Source organism: Phocoena sinus, chromosome 15 (assembly GCF_008692025.1).
Source record: "Phocoena sinus isolate mPhoSin1 chromosome 15, mPhoSin1.pri, whole genome shotgun sequence".
Classification (NCBI taxonomy): domain Eukaryota; kingdom Metazoa; phylum Chordata; class Mammalia; order Artiodactyla; family Phocoenidae; genus Phocoena; species Phocoena sinus.
This window is the reverse complement of record NC_045777.1, coordinates 71,471,048-71,486,294: the sequence shown is the minus strand read 5'-3', so window position 1 is coordinate 71,486,294 and position 15,247 is coordinate 71,471,048. Positions and strand designations below refer to the sequence as shown.

Sequence of the window (15,247 nt, the reverse complement as noted above, 5' to 3'; positions counted from 1 at the left end):
GCGTCTCCGCGTGACCTTGGAAGCTTTGCTCAGATTACACGTCCTCCGGGACACCCACTGCCTCAGCCTAAGGGGGGCGAAGCTCTCGCGGTCTCTCCCAAGCCTCGGAGCTGACCCCTTTGATCGGTCCCTGGCCGCCCTTCCGCCTGAGCTAGGCTCACGTTACAGCGAACTGTGGTCTGGCCTCCTTGCACCTCCGCTTTCGTGGAGCGTCCTCGGGGCAGGGCTGCTGGGTCGACTGCACTTTTCTGGGCGCCTGGGTCCCCGCGTAGTCAGTCGTAGAAGTCAGAAACTTCCAAGTCCCCACCCCCACTTTGATATTCAGCCGGTCACCGCTTCCTGCTAATCCTCCCTCCACCTCCCAGTGCCTCTCAAATCCCTCCTTTCAAGCTCTCGTTATCTGTGACCTCTCCCCTCCAACAGCCGACCTGATTTCTCCCCTTGGACGGTGACAGGTAGAGCCTTGATTGCCTTTCTCCCAAACCCGTTTCTCCCTCTGGAAAGTACATTCCAGGAGCCTGCAAGTCCTTGGTTCTTCGTGTCCTCCTGCAAGTCCTGTAAGCTCTACCTCCAAAAGACTGAATATTCCAGAACGGGTCCCTTTTTCTTCATCTTCAGCTCTGACACCTAGCGCCAGTCCCACCATCACTAGCCCCACCCAGCCCCAGTCTCCATCATCTCTTTCCTGAACTTCCACGCTGCCAGAGGCTCCCCCTGTGTTGCCATTTGGCCCCTTTAGTTAATTCTCAAAGCAATTAAGAGTGATCTTTGTAAAACAGGTCATGTCTCATTTAAAAATGGGCGAAGGACGGGAATAGACATTTCATTGATGTCGCAGATGGCAAATATGTGCGTGAAAGAAGATATTCAACATCATTAGCCATTAGGGAAGTGTAGATTTCCTACTTGCACACCTACCAGGACAGCTAAAATTTAAAAAGAGTGATAATACCAAATGCTGGTGAATAGATGGAGAAACTGAGTTTCTCATATATTCTGGATGGGAATGTAAAACGGTATAGCTACTGTGGAAAAGGGTACGACGATTTCTTACGAAACTAAACATGATCGGGCTTCCCTGGTGGTGCAGTGGTTGGGAGTCCGCCTGCCGATGCAAGGGACGCGGGTTCGTGCCCCGGTCCGGGAGGATCCCACATGCCGCGGAGCGGCTGGGCCCGTGAGGCATGGCCGCTGAAAACTAAACATGACCTTACCTGAACACATCAAGCTTTTCCCCACCCCAGGTCTTGGCTCCGAAGTCACCTTCTCAGTGAAGCCTTCCCTGACCACCCTATCTAAAGTAGCCACTTCTATCACCTGTCCACCATTAGATCGTGTTAGAGACTTCTCACCACCTGAAATTGTTTATTGGTTAACTTATTTATTATTTATTAACAATTGGTTAACCAATTGTTTACTGGTTAACATGTTTATTACCCTCTTTAGCCTTCTGTGGCCCCCAAGACTTGAATCAGAGCTCCATGAGATTAGGAACATTGTCTTTCTTGTACCCTGTTATTTTCCCAGCACCTAGCACAGTGCCGGGTAAATAAACAGTAATAAATAAATATTTGGTGAATGAATGAATGAACACTTTCCTTACTGATCTCTCTGGCCTCCCTCCAACCCCCTCCCCTCCCCCACCCCACTGCAGCCTGGGTAGTTTTAGAAAATGCAAATCTGACCAGGGCCACTCCTAGATTATAAATCCCCAAGAGCTTCTTGCCCTCAGAATAGAGTCCAGACTCGCTGTATATGTGGCAGGGTTTCTTGGGAAGGGCATGAAATGATGCCTGTAAATAAGGTTCCGGTCAACTATCAGGCTTGGATTTTAACCTGAGACCCTGGGAGTCATTGAAGGCTGTTGAGCAGGGGAAGCACAGGGCTAATTCCAAGGAAACACTCTCTGTGAGGAATGTGAGGAATGTGGGTGGGAAGTAAAGGAGGTGGAGGACAGAGAGCCCACAACAGAAGCTGTTGAAATGGTTCTGGTTGAGAAGAGTCCAAAATAGGAGAAAATTGACTCTAGAAATATTGAGGATAGAAGATGAACTAGCTTTGGTGACTGAGTACATGGGGGAAAGAGAAAAAGTTTGCTGTCACTCTTCCTAACTTCCTTCCCCTTTTTATTTATTTATTTATTTTAGTTGATTTACAATATTACGTTAGTTTCAGGGTACAGCAGAGTGATTCGGTTGTGTGTATATATATATATATATTTTTTTCAGATTATTTTCCATTATAGGTTATTACAAGATATTTAAGATAGTTTCCTGTGTTATACACTAAATCCTTGTCGCTTATCTATTTTATGTATAGTAATTTGTATCTGTTAATCGCATACTCCTAATTTATTCCCCCCCCATTCATTTCCCCTTCGGAAACCATAACTAACTTCCTTCCTTTATACAACAAACACTTATTGAGCACCTACTGGATGCCAGTGAACCAGGCAGTAAAGACCCCTGTTGTAGCACAATGAATAATCTAGGGCAGGTGGCCAATGAGAAGACTAAAAAATAAACAAGTGGACTTTGGGACTGGGGCAAATGCTGGGAAGGAAATAAAACAGGCGTGTGAGGTTAATTTCAAAGTACCTGGGGTGTCAGGAAAGGCCTCTCTGAGGAAGCAATGTTTGAACTGAGAGTTAAGCAATGGAAAGGAGCCAGTGGAGTGAAGAGCCGAGAGTAGATCCAGGAAGAAGGGCAGCATGTGCAAAGGCCCTGAGTCAGGGGCAGAGTGGCGGAGAGTTGAGGTGGGAAATGTAGTCACGGGCAGCCTCCCTCAGGCCTTTGGAATATTTATTTTAGGCAGATAACAGTCGCTGGAACCTTCTAAGCAGGGAGCTGGCATGCTCTAGCAAGAAGACTCTGCGTGTGAGGCAGCTGGGAAGCTAGTGAAGGGATGAGAGAGATTCTGTTGAAGGAAAGGTAGATGGGGTCCTGCCCCCTCACTGGCTCCATGTTCTTCCCCCCTCCCCAGCCACCCCAACCCCCACAAAGGGAGGTGGGGGCCCTGCCAGCTGGAGGGTCCCCTGGGGTTTGCCTAAGGCAAACAGGAAGCCACAGCCCAGTGAGGCGGGCCTGGGAACCAGCAACTGAGAAAGCAGGTCTCCTGGGTCCCTGGCCCTTTTCCCTTGGTGACTGCAGCAGTGACAGACACAGAGATTCACATGGAGGGGGTGGGGTGGGTGGGGGGGAGAGAGAGAGAGAGAGAGAGAGAGGGAGAGAGAGAGACATGGAGGGGTGTGTGTCAGAAGAACAGATTTAAGAGTCAGGATGCCTGGGTTCTGGTGCCCAGTTGTACCACCAGCCCAATGTGTGATCTCAGGCAACACCCTGCCTTTGTGTGTGTGTGGGGGGCTCAATTTTCCCACTTCTAAATGGGTTCCTTCCATAACTGAAGCAGGGGCTTCCTGGGGAAGAACTGGGAGACAAAGGGGCATTAAGCACCAGTCATTCCTCAGTACCGCTGCAAAGGAGCCCCAGTAGCAGAATGGCTTGAATCCTTAGCTATTAATGGACACTGTCTGTCACGAACTGAGAGCGCTTGCTATGTGCTGTGCTAAGCTACAAGTGCCGTATGTATATCATCCTGTTTAATCTCCACAAACAATATATATACATTTTTTAATTTATGAAATTTATTTTCTTATATAAATTATGAATTTCTCTGGGCAGACAGCCTTCACCTTACTGCACTAATAGCACATCTGTAATACCAAGCTACAGGACAAGTCTTAACAAGGTCTGTATTGGACATGGCACTTGTCTACCGGGCACTGTAGAGCAGGATGAGGAAAAGCCAGGATCCATCTCAGGTGAAGAAGGGCGAGGGGGCAATGTGTCTCCCTTTCTGACAGTTGGTTTTCTCCCGGGAAGGGGAACATGCAAAGTTATGTCTGGATTCTGGAAGTGGGAGGAGATCTTGGAGGCCGAGAAGCCCAATGCAGCACTGCAGCTCGGCTCCCTTTATCTCTGAGGGAAGCAGGGACTCCTCTTTCCCTCATCTGTAACACGTCACTCTGGCCCAGCTGATGCTTTGGGGAAACGGGGACAGGGGTCATCATCGAATTAGCAGCAATTAAGAACAGGTCATACACTGCCACAGTGTGGAGGTGTCATCCTGGCCCCAGGGACCTGAAAGCACAAACAATATTTTGAGACTACGGTTATTATCCCCAGTTTACAGAGAAAGAAACTAAGGCTTAGAAAGATGAAGACGTTTAGCCAAGTGGCGGAGGTGGAGGATTCACACTCAGGTCTGCCAGATCTCAGCGTATGTGTGATGGGCTGCTTGTACGGAGGTGGAGAAAGGCCCAAGAGACATTGGTTGAATGAATGAAGGGGGTGTGTGTGTGAAGGGAAATGAACTAAGAGCCTGAGGTTGAAGGAGGGAGGAGGGGGAGGAGGAGGGAGCCTGGACCCACTCATTCAACAAATATTCCTTGGGCGCCTACACAGTAACGTGCCAAGCACTGTTCCGGGGCACTGTGTGTACAGTTGTGAACAGGACAAAGTCTCTGCCACAAGGGGCTTTCTAGTGGGGAAACAGAAATCCATCAAGAAAGGAGACACGCAAATAAGATCATCTCACATGGTGGTAAGCGCTGTGATGAAAATAAAACACGGTAGCAGGGAGGAGGCAAGTTTTGTGGCTCTGGAGGGGTGCATGGAGAAAGGGCCTGAGGCATGACCACCCCTTCCTCTCCGGGGGGACTGCCCGTCCTCCCCCACAGACGCCCATGGTTCAGTGCCCACCAGGTCCCCGCCTGCCCCAGCATCCCCCGCGCGGCGAAGCTGGGTGCCCCGGGGAGTCTGGCCACCATGCCACCTCCTCTCCTCCTCTTCTTCCTCCACCTGTTCCTTACCCCCATGGGAGTCAGGCCCCAGGAAACACACCTACTGGAGGCTAAAGGTATGTCCGGAGGGCAGAGGTGGATGGAAGGGCTGGAAACCTGGGTTCCGGTTGGGTGCCCTTGGCCAAGTCACTTACCCTCTCTGAGCCTCCATTTTGTTACTTGTAAAATTCAGGGGACGACTGCAAGGACTCTGAGGACTCTTCCACTCCCAGCTGGTGGGGTCGTTGGCTTTATAACCCAGTGCGAGGAGTGAAGGGGGCTAGGGACTCCTCACTCCCCACCCCCATCCTCCTCTCTCTCCACAGATGGAGGCAATGCCGTGCTGCCATGCCTTGAAGGTCTCTCAGATGGTCCCCCTGAGGAACTGGCCTGGTTTCGGGGCTCCCAATCAACACCCTTCTTAGAGCTGAGCCTAGGGTTACCAGGCCTTGGCATCCATGTGGGGCCCCTGGGCACCCTGAAGGAGCCCCAGGGAACCTTGCTGCTCATCTTCAATGTCTCCGACCAGATGGGGGGCTTCTACCTGTGCCAGCGAGGCCCCTTTTCTGAGCAAGGCTGGCAGCCTGGCTGGACGGTCAGCGTGAAGGGCAGCGGTGAGGTCCGGGCTGGGGCAGGGAGGGCTGGATGAGAAGAGGGAGGCCCACCGTAGATGGAGGAGGTCCAGCAGCTGAAATGGATCTGGAGGGAGGGGCTGGAGGGTCCGAGGGACAAGCTGGGAGCCAGTTTTAGGTGGCTTCTAAAAACTGCTGTGGCTTCGTGACGTCAGCACTGCGCTGCTCTGTATTTGTCTTTCACTCTTTTCTCTGAGTCGCCGTTTCTCTGTCTCTCTCTGGGTCTTTGCCTCTGCCCTTCTGGGTCTCTGCATCTCTCTGCCTCTCCTAGATGTCTCTGTATCTGGTTCTGGGTATCTTCCCAGGAGAACTGTTCCGGTGGAATGCTTCAGACCTAAATGACCCAAGCTGTGGCCTGGGGAACAGGCCCTCAGGGGGCCCCAGGCCCTCTTCTGGTCACCCCACAAGGTCCCAGCTCTATGTGTGGGCCAAGAACGGCCCTGAGACCTTACACACAGACTCTGCCTGTGCCCCACCTAACGGCACTTTGAACCAGAGCAACAACCATGGTAAGGTGCTGGGGAGATGCCAGGAAGTGGGGGGATGGGAACTGGATGGTGTGCAGGGGCGGAGACCCCAAGGACTACACTTCCCTAGCCTTGGCTCTCCTTGCCCCAGACCTCACGGTGGCCCCTGGCTCCACACTCTCGCTGTCCTGTGGGGCATCCCGTACCTCACTGGCCAGAGGCCCCATCTCCTGGATCCGTGTGCATCCCAAGAAGCCTAGGATCAAATTGCTGAGCCTAAACCTGAGTGAGGATGCCCAACTCAGAGAGATGTGGGTCATGGGCACCCTCGGGGGAAAGGCTGTTCTGTTGCTGCCCGAGACCACAGCTCAAGATGCTGGCATCTATCACTGTAACCATGGCAACGTGACCACCAAGATGCAGCTGAAGGTCACTGCCCAGTCAGGTAGAGTTTCTCCCAATCGTGGGGCATCTGAGTGGGGCTACTGGGAAGAACCGGAAGCCCGGCAACCTTGGTTCCCCAACCTGAGGGCTAGTAGCAGCCTCAGCCCGAGCCCCAACCTCTACACTGAACACTGAGCCCAACTTCTTCCTCCCTTGCTTCCAAGACACTACTTTTCTGGGTCTTTTACTACTGGTTGTTTCTTCCCATCAACTTTGGGAGAGGCGTCCTTCCTCCCTCATTCCTCACTGTTGGAGCCTTGAGCCCTCTTCTTATCCCTGTCTACACTTTCTCACCCTTGATTACACACTCTTCTTGTTGGACCTCCTTTACTCCCATGGCTCCTTAGGCCACCATGCCTTGGTGACTCAGCTCCATACACCCCACACCCAGCCAACTCGTGGCATTGCCATTTGATGTCCATGGACATTGCAGGCTCAACGTGTACAAAATCAAACTCGATATCTTCCTCAAGCACAGTCTTCTAGGTGGCCCTAGAAGTGAAGGACACTACCACCTGCCCATGTGCCCCAGCCAGCAACCTAGGCATCCTTCCTTTTCCTCACCTGTCCACCAAACTGGCCGTAACGTTCTGCCCATTCTGTCTCCCTTCTTTCAATCCTACCGTGCTACTGCAGCCACAGTTCTCAAACTCATCCTGAACTTTTCCTCCAAACTCGATCTCAGCAGCACGTTGCCGCATCTCACCTCTAACCTTGTGAACTTGACTTTGCCCTTTACGTTGACCATGGCTGTCCTTAACTGCAGCAGGAAGCTGATAATTATGCTCCCCTTAATCCTCACATTGTGTCTGACTATAGTCATAGTTTGTTCATGGTTTGCTTAACAGATGCCACTCCAGGCCCCATGCCAGGCTCCGGGTCCTCAGAGGGAGGGAGGAGAGCCCTCCCTGTAGCTTGGGACGTTGAGGATCTGTGTCTTGCCCCGGCCCCCCAGACTTATGGCCCTTTGAGGTATTGAGGCTGGACAGCAAGATGCCAGCCCGGGGTCTTCATCTCATAGCTCCTTCCCCCTAGCAGTATGGCATTGGCTACTGGAGACTGGTGGCTGGATAGTCCCTGTTGTGACTTTAGTTTATCTGATCTTCTGCCTGGCTTCCCTGGTGGGCTTTCTTCATCTTCGAAGAGGTGAGTCATGTCCCCCAGCTGGTCTTCCCAAACTTACCCCTCCCTCCTCAGGAGAGGCCACACTGGCCAGTCCGACAACCATCTGTTTCTCCTCCCACACCTCCCCCACAGACCTCAGAATCCTGCCCCCACTCCTTTTCTACCCCCGCCCCCAAACTACCCGAGCTCTTTGGAATCTGAAATCCCATCTCCTCCAAGTGACTTCCCCAGCATCCCGCATATCTGCACCCTTGAGTCCCTCCTCTGATCATTCCCTTTAACTCCCCCAGCCCTGATCCTGAGGAGGAAAAGAAAGCGAATGACAGATCCCACTAGAAGGTAATGATGCCAGTCCCACTCCTGCACTTTCACCTTATGCTTTGCACTTGCTGTTTCCTCTGCTCAGGGTGTTTTTTCTCCATCTCTATGGTTGAAATACTGCCCAACCTTCAAAGCCCAGCACCAAAGCTACCTCCTCTGTGAAGTCCTCCTTCGAGTGAGCGCAGACCCCTCTGTAGGCTGTGGCAGAACGGAGGTGCTCGTAACAAGTGACCACATTTTAACCTCTGAGGGTCTAGCCTGAATCTTGAGTGTCCCCTCCAGTCCCCTCCAGGCCTGGCCTCACAGTGCAATTCCCCTTCCTCCGCCAGGTTCTTCAAAGTGACGCCTCCCCCGGGAAACGGGGCCCAGAACCAGTACGGGAACATGCTCTCCCTCTCCACTCCCCACTCAGGCACGGGTAGGAGGCACCGCCAGGTCCCTGACCCAGAGCTAGAGCCCCACCCACTTTCCTCATCCTTCTAGACCCCTGAGCTCCTAGCCTTCCCGAGCTCGGAGCTCCGCCTTCAGAAAAGAGCCCGCCCCATGGTGCGGAGTCCCGCCCAGACTTGAGCCCCGCCCCCAGGACCAAGGCCCGCCCCCAGAACTCGTATCCCCGCCCCCCCAGACTCGGCACCTGAAGTCCGGTTCTGACCCCAGAACCTCGCCCGAGACTTCAGGCCACGCCTCTAGATTTAGATCCCGCCCTGCTGGCTCAAGGCTGGGTACCTAGACCCGGAGTCCTCCGGCAGGCCCTGAAGCATCCTCTGCCCGTAGCCCTGACCGCCCCCATCTCCTCTCACCCGCCAGGACGCGCCCTGCGGTGGGCTGCGGGCCTGGGAGCCACCGTGCCGCCCTACGGAAATCCGCGCAGCGACGCCCAGGAGGCCGGAGCCTCGGAGTCCCGGAGCCCACCAGGGACCGGTGATTGAGGGGGATGGTTACTCACATGGGAGGTGTTGGAGCGGTCTGTGGCAGGAATAGTGGACTGGGGCCTGGAGGAGGGGGCCCGTGACCCGGTTCCCACCCCCATCCCCAAACCCCAGGCCCAGAAGAAGAGGAAGGGGAGGCCTATGAGGAGCCGGACAGTGAGGAGGGCTCCGAGTTCTACGAGAACGACTCCAACCTTGGGCAGGACCAGCTCTCCCAGGGTAAGACTGCCCTCCCTCATCCTCACCTTCTCAGCTGGGGTGGGCTGTGGGCCCTCCCTGGATCCCCCTCCTTCTCCACCAGATGGCAGCGGCTATGAGAACCCTGAGGAAGGGGTCGTAGGTCCTGAGGATGAAGACTCCTTCTCCAACGGTAATCTGGGGTACTCGTGGGGCCTCATACACTTGGGAGAACCCACAGGGCTGTGGATCCCCTACAGGGCCGGAGTGGTCCCTGGAGTTCTCTTTTTTTGGCAGCAGCTGAATCTTATGAGAATGAGGATGAAGAACTGGCCCAGCCAGTTGCCAGGACAACAGGTGTGTGTGAGGATGGTCACGTTCCTGCGGGGTGGATGGGTGGTGGCGGTTGTGGTGTGTGTGACGCGAAGGCCGGGAGTGACTTCCCTCTTCCTTCTCCAGACTTCCTGAGCCCCCACGGGTCAGCCTGGGACCCCAGCAGGGAGGCAACCTCCCTTGGTGAGAAGTGCTTGGGACCTGCCTGTCTTTGTCCAGATTGGGTTGATGTGGCCTCGGCTCTAATGTCAGGCCCGACCTTGACCTTGGTTCTGACCCCAAACCCAAGCCCAATCCTGACCTTAGATTTGGCTCCTAACTCTAACCTCAACACTGACCCCAATGCCCAACACTGACGCCCAGTATTCACCCCATCCCTCATCATCAACATCAGCCCCAACCCCAATCCAGTTCCAGCCTGGACTTTGACCTCCAGCTCACCTCAGCCACAATGCAGGCCTCACCTTTGACCCGAGCTCTCTCTACAACCTCCTCACAACTCTGACTTTGACTCCTTCCAATTCCGTTCTTCACTTTTTCTCTGACCACGACCATAATCTAACCACACGTGATCAAACCCTACAACAAACAAGGGCCCAGAACCTGATGCTAACCCTGTCACTCCTTCCTAGTACAATATTGTTCAAGCCTTCCACTTTCCTCTGCCCCTAAGACTCCCTCAGTATCTTAGGCTGCACTTCCCTTCCCCAAGCCCCCGGCATGGCTCCCAGGCTTCCAACTCTCCATCCCCTGGCCAAGCAGGGTCCCAGTCCTACGAGGATATGAGAGGGATCCTGTATGCAGTCCCCCAGCTCCGCTTTGTTCAAGCCCAGCCTGGTCCCAGTCATGAAGAAGGTGGGTGCTTCTCCTGCTGTCTCCCATTGTCCTCTGAGGCTTCCTCCCTCCCAGCTGACTTTCAGCTCCACTTATATCTTACTTCTTCCTGGTCCTGACCAGATGCAGACTCTTATGAGAATATGGATAATCCCGATGGACCAGAACCAGCATGGGGAGGAGGGGGCCACATGGGCACCTGGAGCAACTAGGTGATTCCCTTCAGGTGAGCTGGGAACTGCCCTCCAAGGATGGGAAAGAAGGAGGGAGATGAATAGGGATGGAAGTGGGGTGCTGGCTCCTGGACTGCTCCCCATTACCATTTCTTCTGCATAGCATGGGCCTCCTCAGGCCCCTGAGATCCACACCTGACTCTGAAATCTGGGGACCCCAGCAGATGGCGCCAGCCTCTGGAGCAGTGTTACTCAGGACGCGTGTATCTGTGTACACACACAGTGTACACAAGCGAAACTTCGGCCCCCTTTGCACTCCCCAAATAAACTCAGTGAGCTCTTCCAATCCTGTGACATAGTGCCCTTGTGTGGGAGGGGAAGGGAAGGTGAGGATGCGTGTATTCCCATCCCCTCTTGAATCCAGCGGAGGAGGGAGAACTGCATCTCCCGAACCACAGGGCCTTTTCCCACCTGGGGATTGACCTGCACTCATCTCCCTCACTTGCCTGCCATTCCCGCCAGCCAGTCATTCAGTCATTGTTCATTCAGCAGTTGTATTTGTGGCGCCCAGTGAAGACGAAGCAATCCAGGAATTGGCAGTCATCACTGCCATTTATTGAGCATCTACTATGCTCTAACGTCAATGAAGGCATTAATCATCTGTTATGTGCCAGGACTGTATCAAAGTATTTTATGTATATTTTAAGTGTGTGTATGTTTATATATATTAGCTCATTTTATCGTCACAAACAACCCTGTTTCATAGATGAGGAGACTGAGGCAGAGACCCTAAATTACATGCCCAAGACTTACCTAGTTATTAAATGTTGGGGTCAGGACTTGAACTCTGGCCATCTAATTCCAGACCCTATATCATTCTTGACACTCTCTCTTCCTAGGTGCAGTTGTGTAGATGGAAAACTGAGGGTTAGAGAGGCCAAGTCATGCAAGTAGCACTTCACAGAGCTGAATCCAGAAATCTGGCTGCTGTTCTAGCCATGGTGCCTACTGCCTGGTAAACTGCCTATGATATAAACCACAAACACAAAGACTTCAGAGCTAAAAGTCTCCAGGCCCTGAAACCATTATGCAGCAAGCTCTACCACTCCCAAATTCCTGCCTGTCTCAGGCTAAGGTGGACTCAGTCATTGATAGTCTTGGTGTCTTCTGCCTGGTCTCCCCAGCTCCAGTGCTCTTCTGAAACCCAGGACTGGCATCTGAAACCTAGTCCCTCTCCTGCTCCAGAAGTTTCAACGCTCTCTGTAAGATGGTCTAGACTTTTTCAGTACCTATATTTTTATTTCTAGAATTCCTTTCTTTTTTTTTTTTTTTTTTTGCGGTACGCGGGCCTCTCACTGTTGTGGCCTCTCCCGTTGTGGAGCACAGGCTCCGGACGCGCAGGCCCAGCGGCCATGGCTCACGGGCCCAGCCGCTCCGCGGCACGTGGGATCCTCCTGGACCGGGACATGAACCCGTGTCCCCTGCATCGGCAGGCGGATTCTCAACCACTGCGCCACCAGGGAAGCCCTAGAATTCCTTTTCTTAATGTACCTGTTCTTTCTTCATAATGTCCTGTGTTTGTTTTTGAGACTCTATTCCTTCTTTATCTCTGAACCTTTCAGACTTACTTTAACTGTATTAACACCATTATGATGTGCCAGGCATTGTTCTAATAAATGCTTTACAAGTAGCAGACCATTTTATCTTCATGACAATTCTATGAGGAAGGTACGCTAAAATTATTATCACCTTAGAGCTGAGAAGACTGCGGCACAGAGAAATTAAATACTTCAGTTGCTAGCTGACTTTAGGCAACTTACTCAAGCTCAATGACCCTCAGTGTTCCCAGTTATAAAGTAGCATTAGGGAGGAGGCGATTATCATCATCTGTACAATGGGTGAAGCCTCCCATGGTGTATCACCATGGAAGAGTTCTTTGACTTCTTTGTGTTTCTCCTGCGGGAGTCCTTTGCCTCACTCACATCTTCTGGGGCCAGCTTGCTTTGGCTTCTGCCACAGTCTTACAGGCTACACAGGTTTCTGACCATTTTATTTAGAGCAGGCTTTTGCCCTAGGGGTTTGGTCTGACTCCAAGCCCATACTCTGGTGACTCTGGGGATTCTGATTTCCTGCCGTGACTTTTTCCAAACTGCATCCCAAGGCCTGTGGATGGACTGTTTTCCCCTCTGTCTTCTGTGCCCAGGAGAGACAGTCCTTTCTCAGCTCCCAGCTTTGCACATGGGGCTTAGTTTCAGCAGCCAGATTTCTGGATTCCATCTCTGCTCTTCCTGGGGCCTCAGCCTTAACCTCTGTCCCCATGGGGACATTAAAACTCCAATCCTAGGGATCCCAGCATTCCCATGCGCTGCCCTCTCAATGTTGTAGCTTTGATTTCCTTCGTTATTTCTAGAACCAGGGAGATTCTGTCCTGCTTTTGAGCTCAGGTATCTGTTAAGAAAAAGAAAAGAAGGAAAGCGATGCCTCTTGTTATATTTGCATAGTGTATGTTTGGAATGCAGGGGATGGGAAATGAACCTTCAGCATTTCCTTGGCCTTCCATCTTGGACACAGTCCATGTGGCAGAAACAAAATAAAAAAAAAATAATAATAAATATCCCAGATCTAGCTCAGGATTCACACCCTGACCTGACCTTACCCTTCAGCTAATGTAAGCTTTCCATATTGCCAAAGTCCCCACCATTCCCTATTGCCTTTCACCCAGTCTGCTTCATTCATGTAGGTCTCCTGCCTGTGCCTGAATCATTTGAACATGACACTCCTGGTGAAAACATCCTACCTTCTCAAGGGTGAATCCATGTCTGGGTCTTCTCTGTGCCCCTGGTACCCAGCCAGGGGATGGCAGAGATCAGGAGCTCAGGAAATGAGTGGGGAAGGAGGAGTGAATGAAGGACTGTGCCAAGTCCTGAGATTCAGGGGCCAGAGGCTGGAGCTACTCCTGTGAGCTCTGCTACCCAGCGAAGTCTTGGGAGAAGATGAGGAACAGAGGTGTGCTAACTCCAGCCCAGTGCTCTGGAATTAGACTACCTGAGTTTGAATCCCAGCTCCAACCCTTTCTGGCTGTGTGACTCAAACTCTCTGTGCTGCAGTTTCCTGGTCTGTAGAATAGGGATAATAATGATAGCTACCTTAGTGAATCTTAAATGAGATGTAAAGCACATGACAGTAGCATAGTAGGCACTCGAACATTAGCTATTATTATTATTTGGCATTTATTAAGGGCCTACTGTGCCCCAGGAGCCAGAGGGCACACAGAATATTTGGATTAGGAACTCCTCCAGTGCAGGGACCTGCTCAGAAGAAAGCCACACTCCAAAGCTTCACAAATTCCCACCCCATGACCTGCTTCTTTGGCAGGGACTGGATCACTTATAGTTCCTGAACAAGATTTAGGGAGAAGGAGGCTTGAGAGAGGTTTCAGGCCCTCAGGGTCACCCCTAGTTTGCAGGGGCCTCCCAGGTAGGGACCGAGGCTGCAGAAGGGCTTTTGGTGTAACCTCTATGCTTCCAGCCTTACTATAAAGAGTGGATGAAGAGTTCCCAGGGCTAGGAGGTCCTTGGAGTCCACTCTGCCAGGTCCAGAGTCTTTGTTCCTTGGGGAACAGCCTCACCTGCTGGGGTTGTGTGCTTTCAGTCTTGACCTTGGCTGAGTCTACTTGGAGCACATGAAGTGCGGGCTGAGTTGGGGTGTGTGTTTAGGGGATATCAGTGTAGCAGAGGAGGGGGATGGGATGGGATGTGGGTGGTCATCAAGATGCTGTACTGGGGGAATTTCCCTGGCAGCGCAGTGGTGAAGAATCCGCCTGCCAATGCAGGGGACACGGGTTTGAGCCCTGGTCTGGGAAGATCCCACATGCCGCGAGCAACTAAGCCTGTGTGCCACAACTACTGAGCCTGCGTGCCACAACTACTGAAGCCCGAGTGCCTAGAGCCCGTGCTCCGCAACAAGAGAAGCCACCACAATGAGAAGCCCGCGCACTGCAACGAAGAGTAGCCCCCGCTCGCCGCAACTACAGAAATCCCGCGTGCAGCAACAAAGACCCAACGCAGCCAAAAAAAAAAAAAAAAAGATGCTGTACTGGGACTTCCCTGGTGGCGCAGTGGTTAAGAATCTGCCTGCCAATGTAGGGAGCACGGCTTTGAGCCCTGGTCCGGGAAGATTCTACATGCCACAGAGCAACTAAGCCTGTGCACTGCAACTACTGAGCCTGCGCTCTAGAGCCCATGAGCCACAACTACTGAAGCCCGACGCCTAGAGCCCGTGCTCCGCAACAAGAGAAGCCACCGCAAGAAGAAGCCCGCGCACTGCAACGAAGAGTAGCCTCCACTCGTCGCAACTAGAGAAAGCCCGCGCGCAGCAATGAAGACCCAACACAGCCAAAAATAGACAAATAAATTAATTAATTTGTAAAAAAAAAAAGATGCTTTACTGGATGGATGTGTGAAGTACAAGTTGTGTGAACGCTAAGTGTGTGAGAGACAGGTGGTATTGGGTGTATGCTGTGTGGATGTTATGTGTGAAGTATAGTGTGGCGTGTATAGTGTGAGGTGTCAGGGGAGTGAAAATTAATAAAAGGAAACCTCACTAAAATGGAGTCTGAAGGGGGGGCTTTCATGCTGTACCACTTGTCATCAATTACAGGAAGGACTGTCAGTTAAAGACCCCAACAGAAGAATCATGGACAGGAAAGAATCATCAATTACAGGTCCCAACAGGAAAAGATGTACATTAAATCTCCTAGAAGAAATCCACTACCCGAGCAACTCAGGCAATGAGAAACCATCATCACCCTGAACTTTCACGTTTCTCCAATGGACTTTCCTTCAAAACGACCCCTCCCAATGTCCTCCCTTTTCTCTATAAAATAACCTTCTTTGTTGGACTCGCCTATGGCTTTCGCTAAAGCTTCCTTGTCCCAAATTGCAATTCCTCTGCTATTCCTGAATAAACCCAT

At 52.1% G+C, this 15,247-nt stretch overlaps 1 protein-coding gene across 8 annotated transcripts; it reads left to right on the top strand.

Annotated features, from left to right (window-relative positions):
- Positions 1-4,526: 4,526 nt before the first annotated feature.
- CD19 (CD19 molecule) lies at positions 4,527-15,247 on the top strand. 8 transcript variants are annotated; one of them, XM_032606199.1, is made up of 16 exons: positions 4,527-4,602; positions 4,739-4,917; positions 5,167-5,454; positions 5,778-5,981; positions 6,091-6,384; positions 7,419-7,529; positions 7,799-7,847; positions 8,159-8,247; positions 8,637-8,750; positions 8,873-8,977; positions 9,060-9,128; positions 9,236-9,292; positions 9,395-9,451; positions 10,028-10,123; positions 10,226-10,328; positions 10,439-10,617. In XM_032606199.1, exons 2-15 carry the CDS (start codon positions 4,827-4,829, stop codon positions 10,312-10,314), a joined length of 1,713 nt encoding a protein of 570 aa, XP_032462090.1. In that variant the 5' UTR covers positions 4,527-4,602; positions 4,739-4,826; the 3' UTR covers positions 10,315-10,328; positions 10,439-10,617. The 8 variants fall into 8 exon arrangements, with proteins under 8 accessions (XP_032462090.1, XP_032462087.1, XP_032462086.1 ...); XM_032606196.1 differs by lacking the exon at positions 10,439-10,617 and adding an exon at positions 14,935-15,247 and having other exon boundaries at positions 4,528-4,602; positions 9,233-9,292; XM_032606195.1 differs by having other exon boundaries at positions 4,528-4,602; positions 9,233-9,292.

Coding starts and splice junctions, on each gene's coding strand:
- CD19 (XM_032606196.1), top strand. CDS start 4,827: ATGCCACCTCCTCTCCTCCTCTTCTTCCTCCACCTGTTCCTTACCCCC. Junction 5,455..5,777: donor GGTCAGCGTGAAGGGCAGCG/GTGAGGTCCGGG, acceptor GTATCTTCCCAG/GAGAACTGTTCCGGTGGAAT. Junction 10,124..10,225: donor TGGTCCCAGTCATGAAGAAG/GTGGGTGCTTCT, acceptor GGTCCTGACCAG/ATGCAGACTCTTATGAGAAT.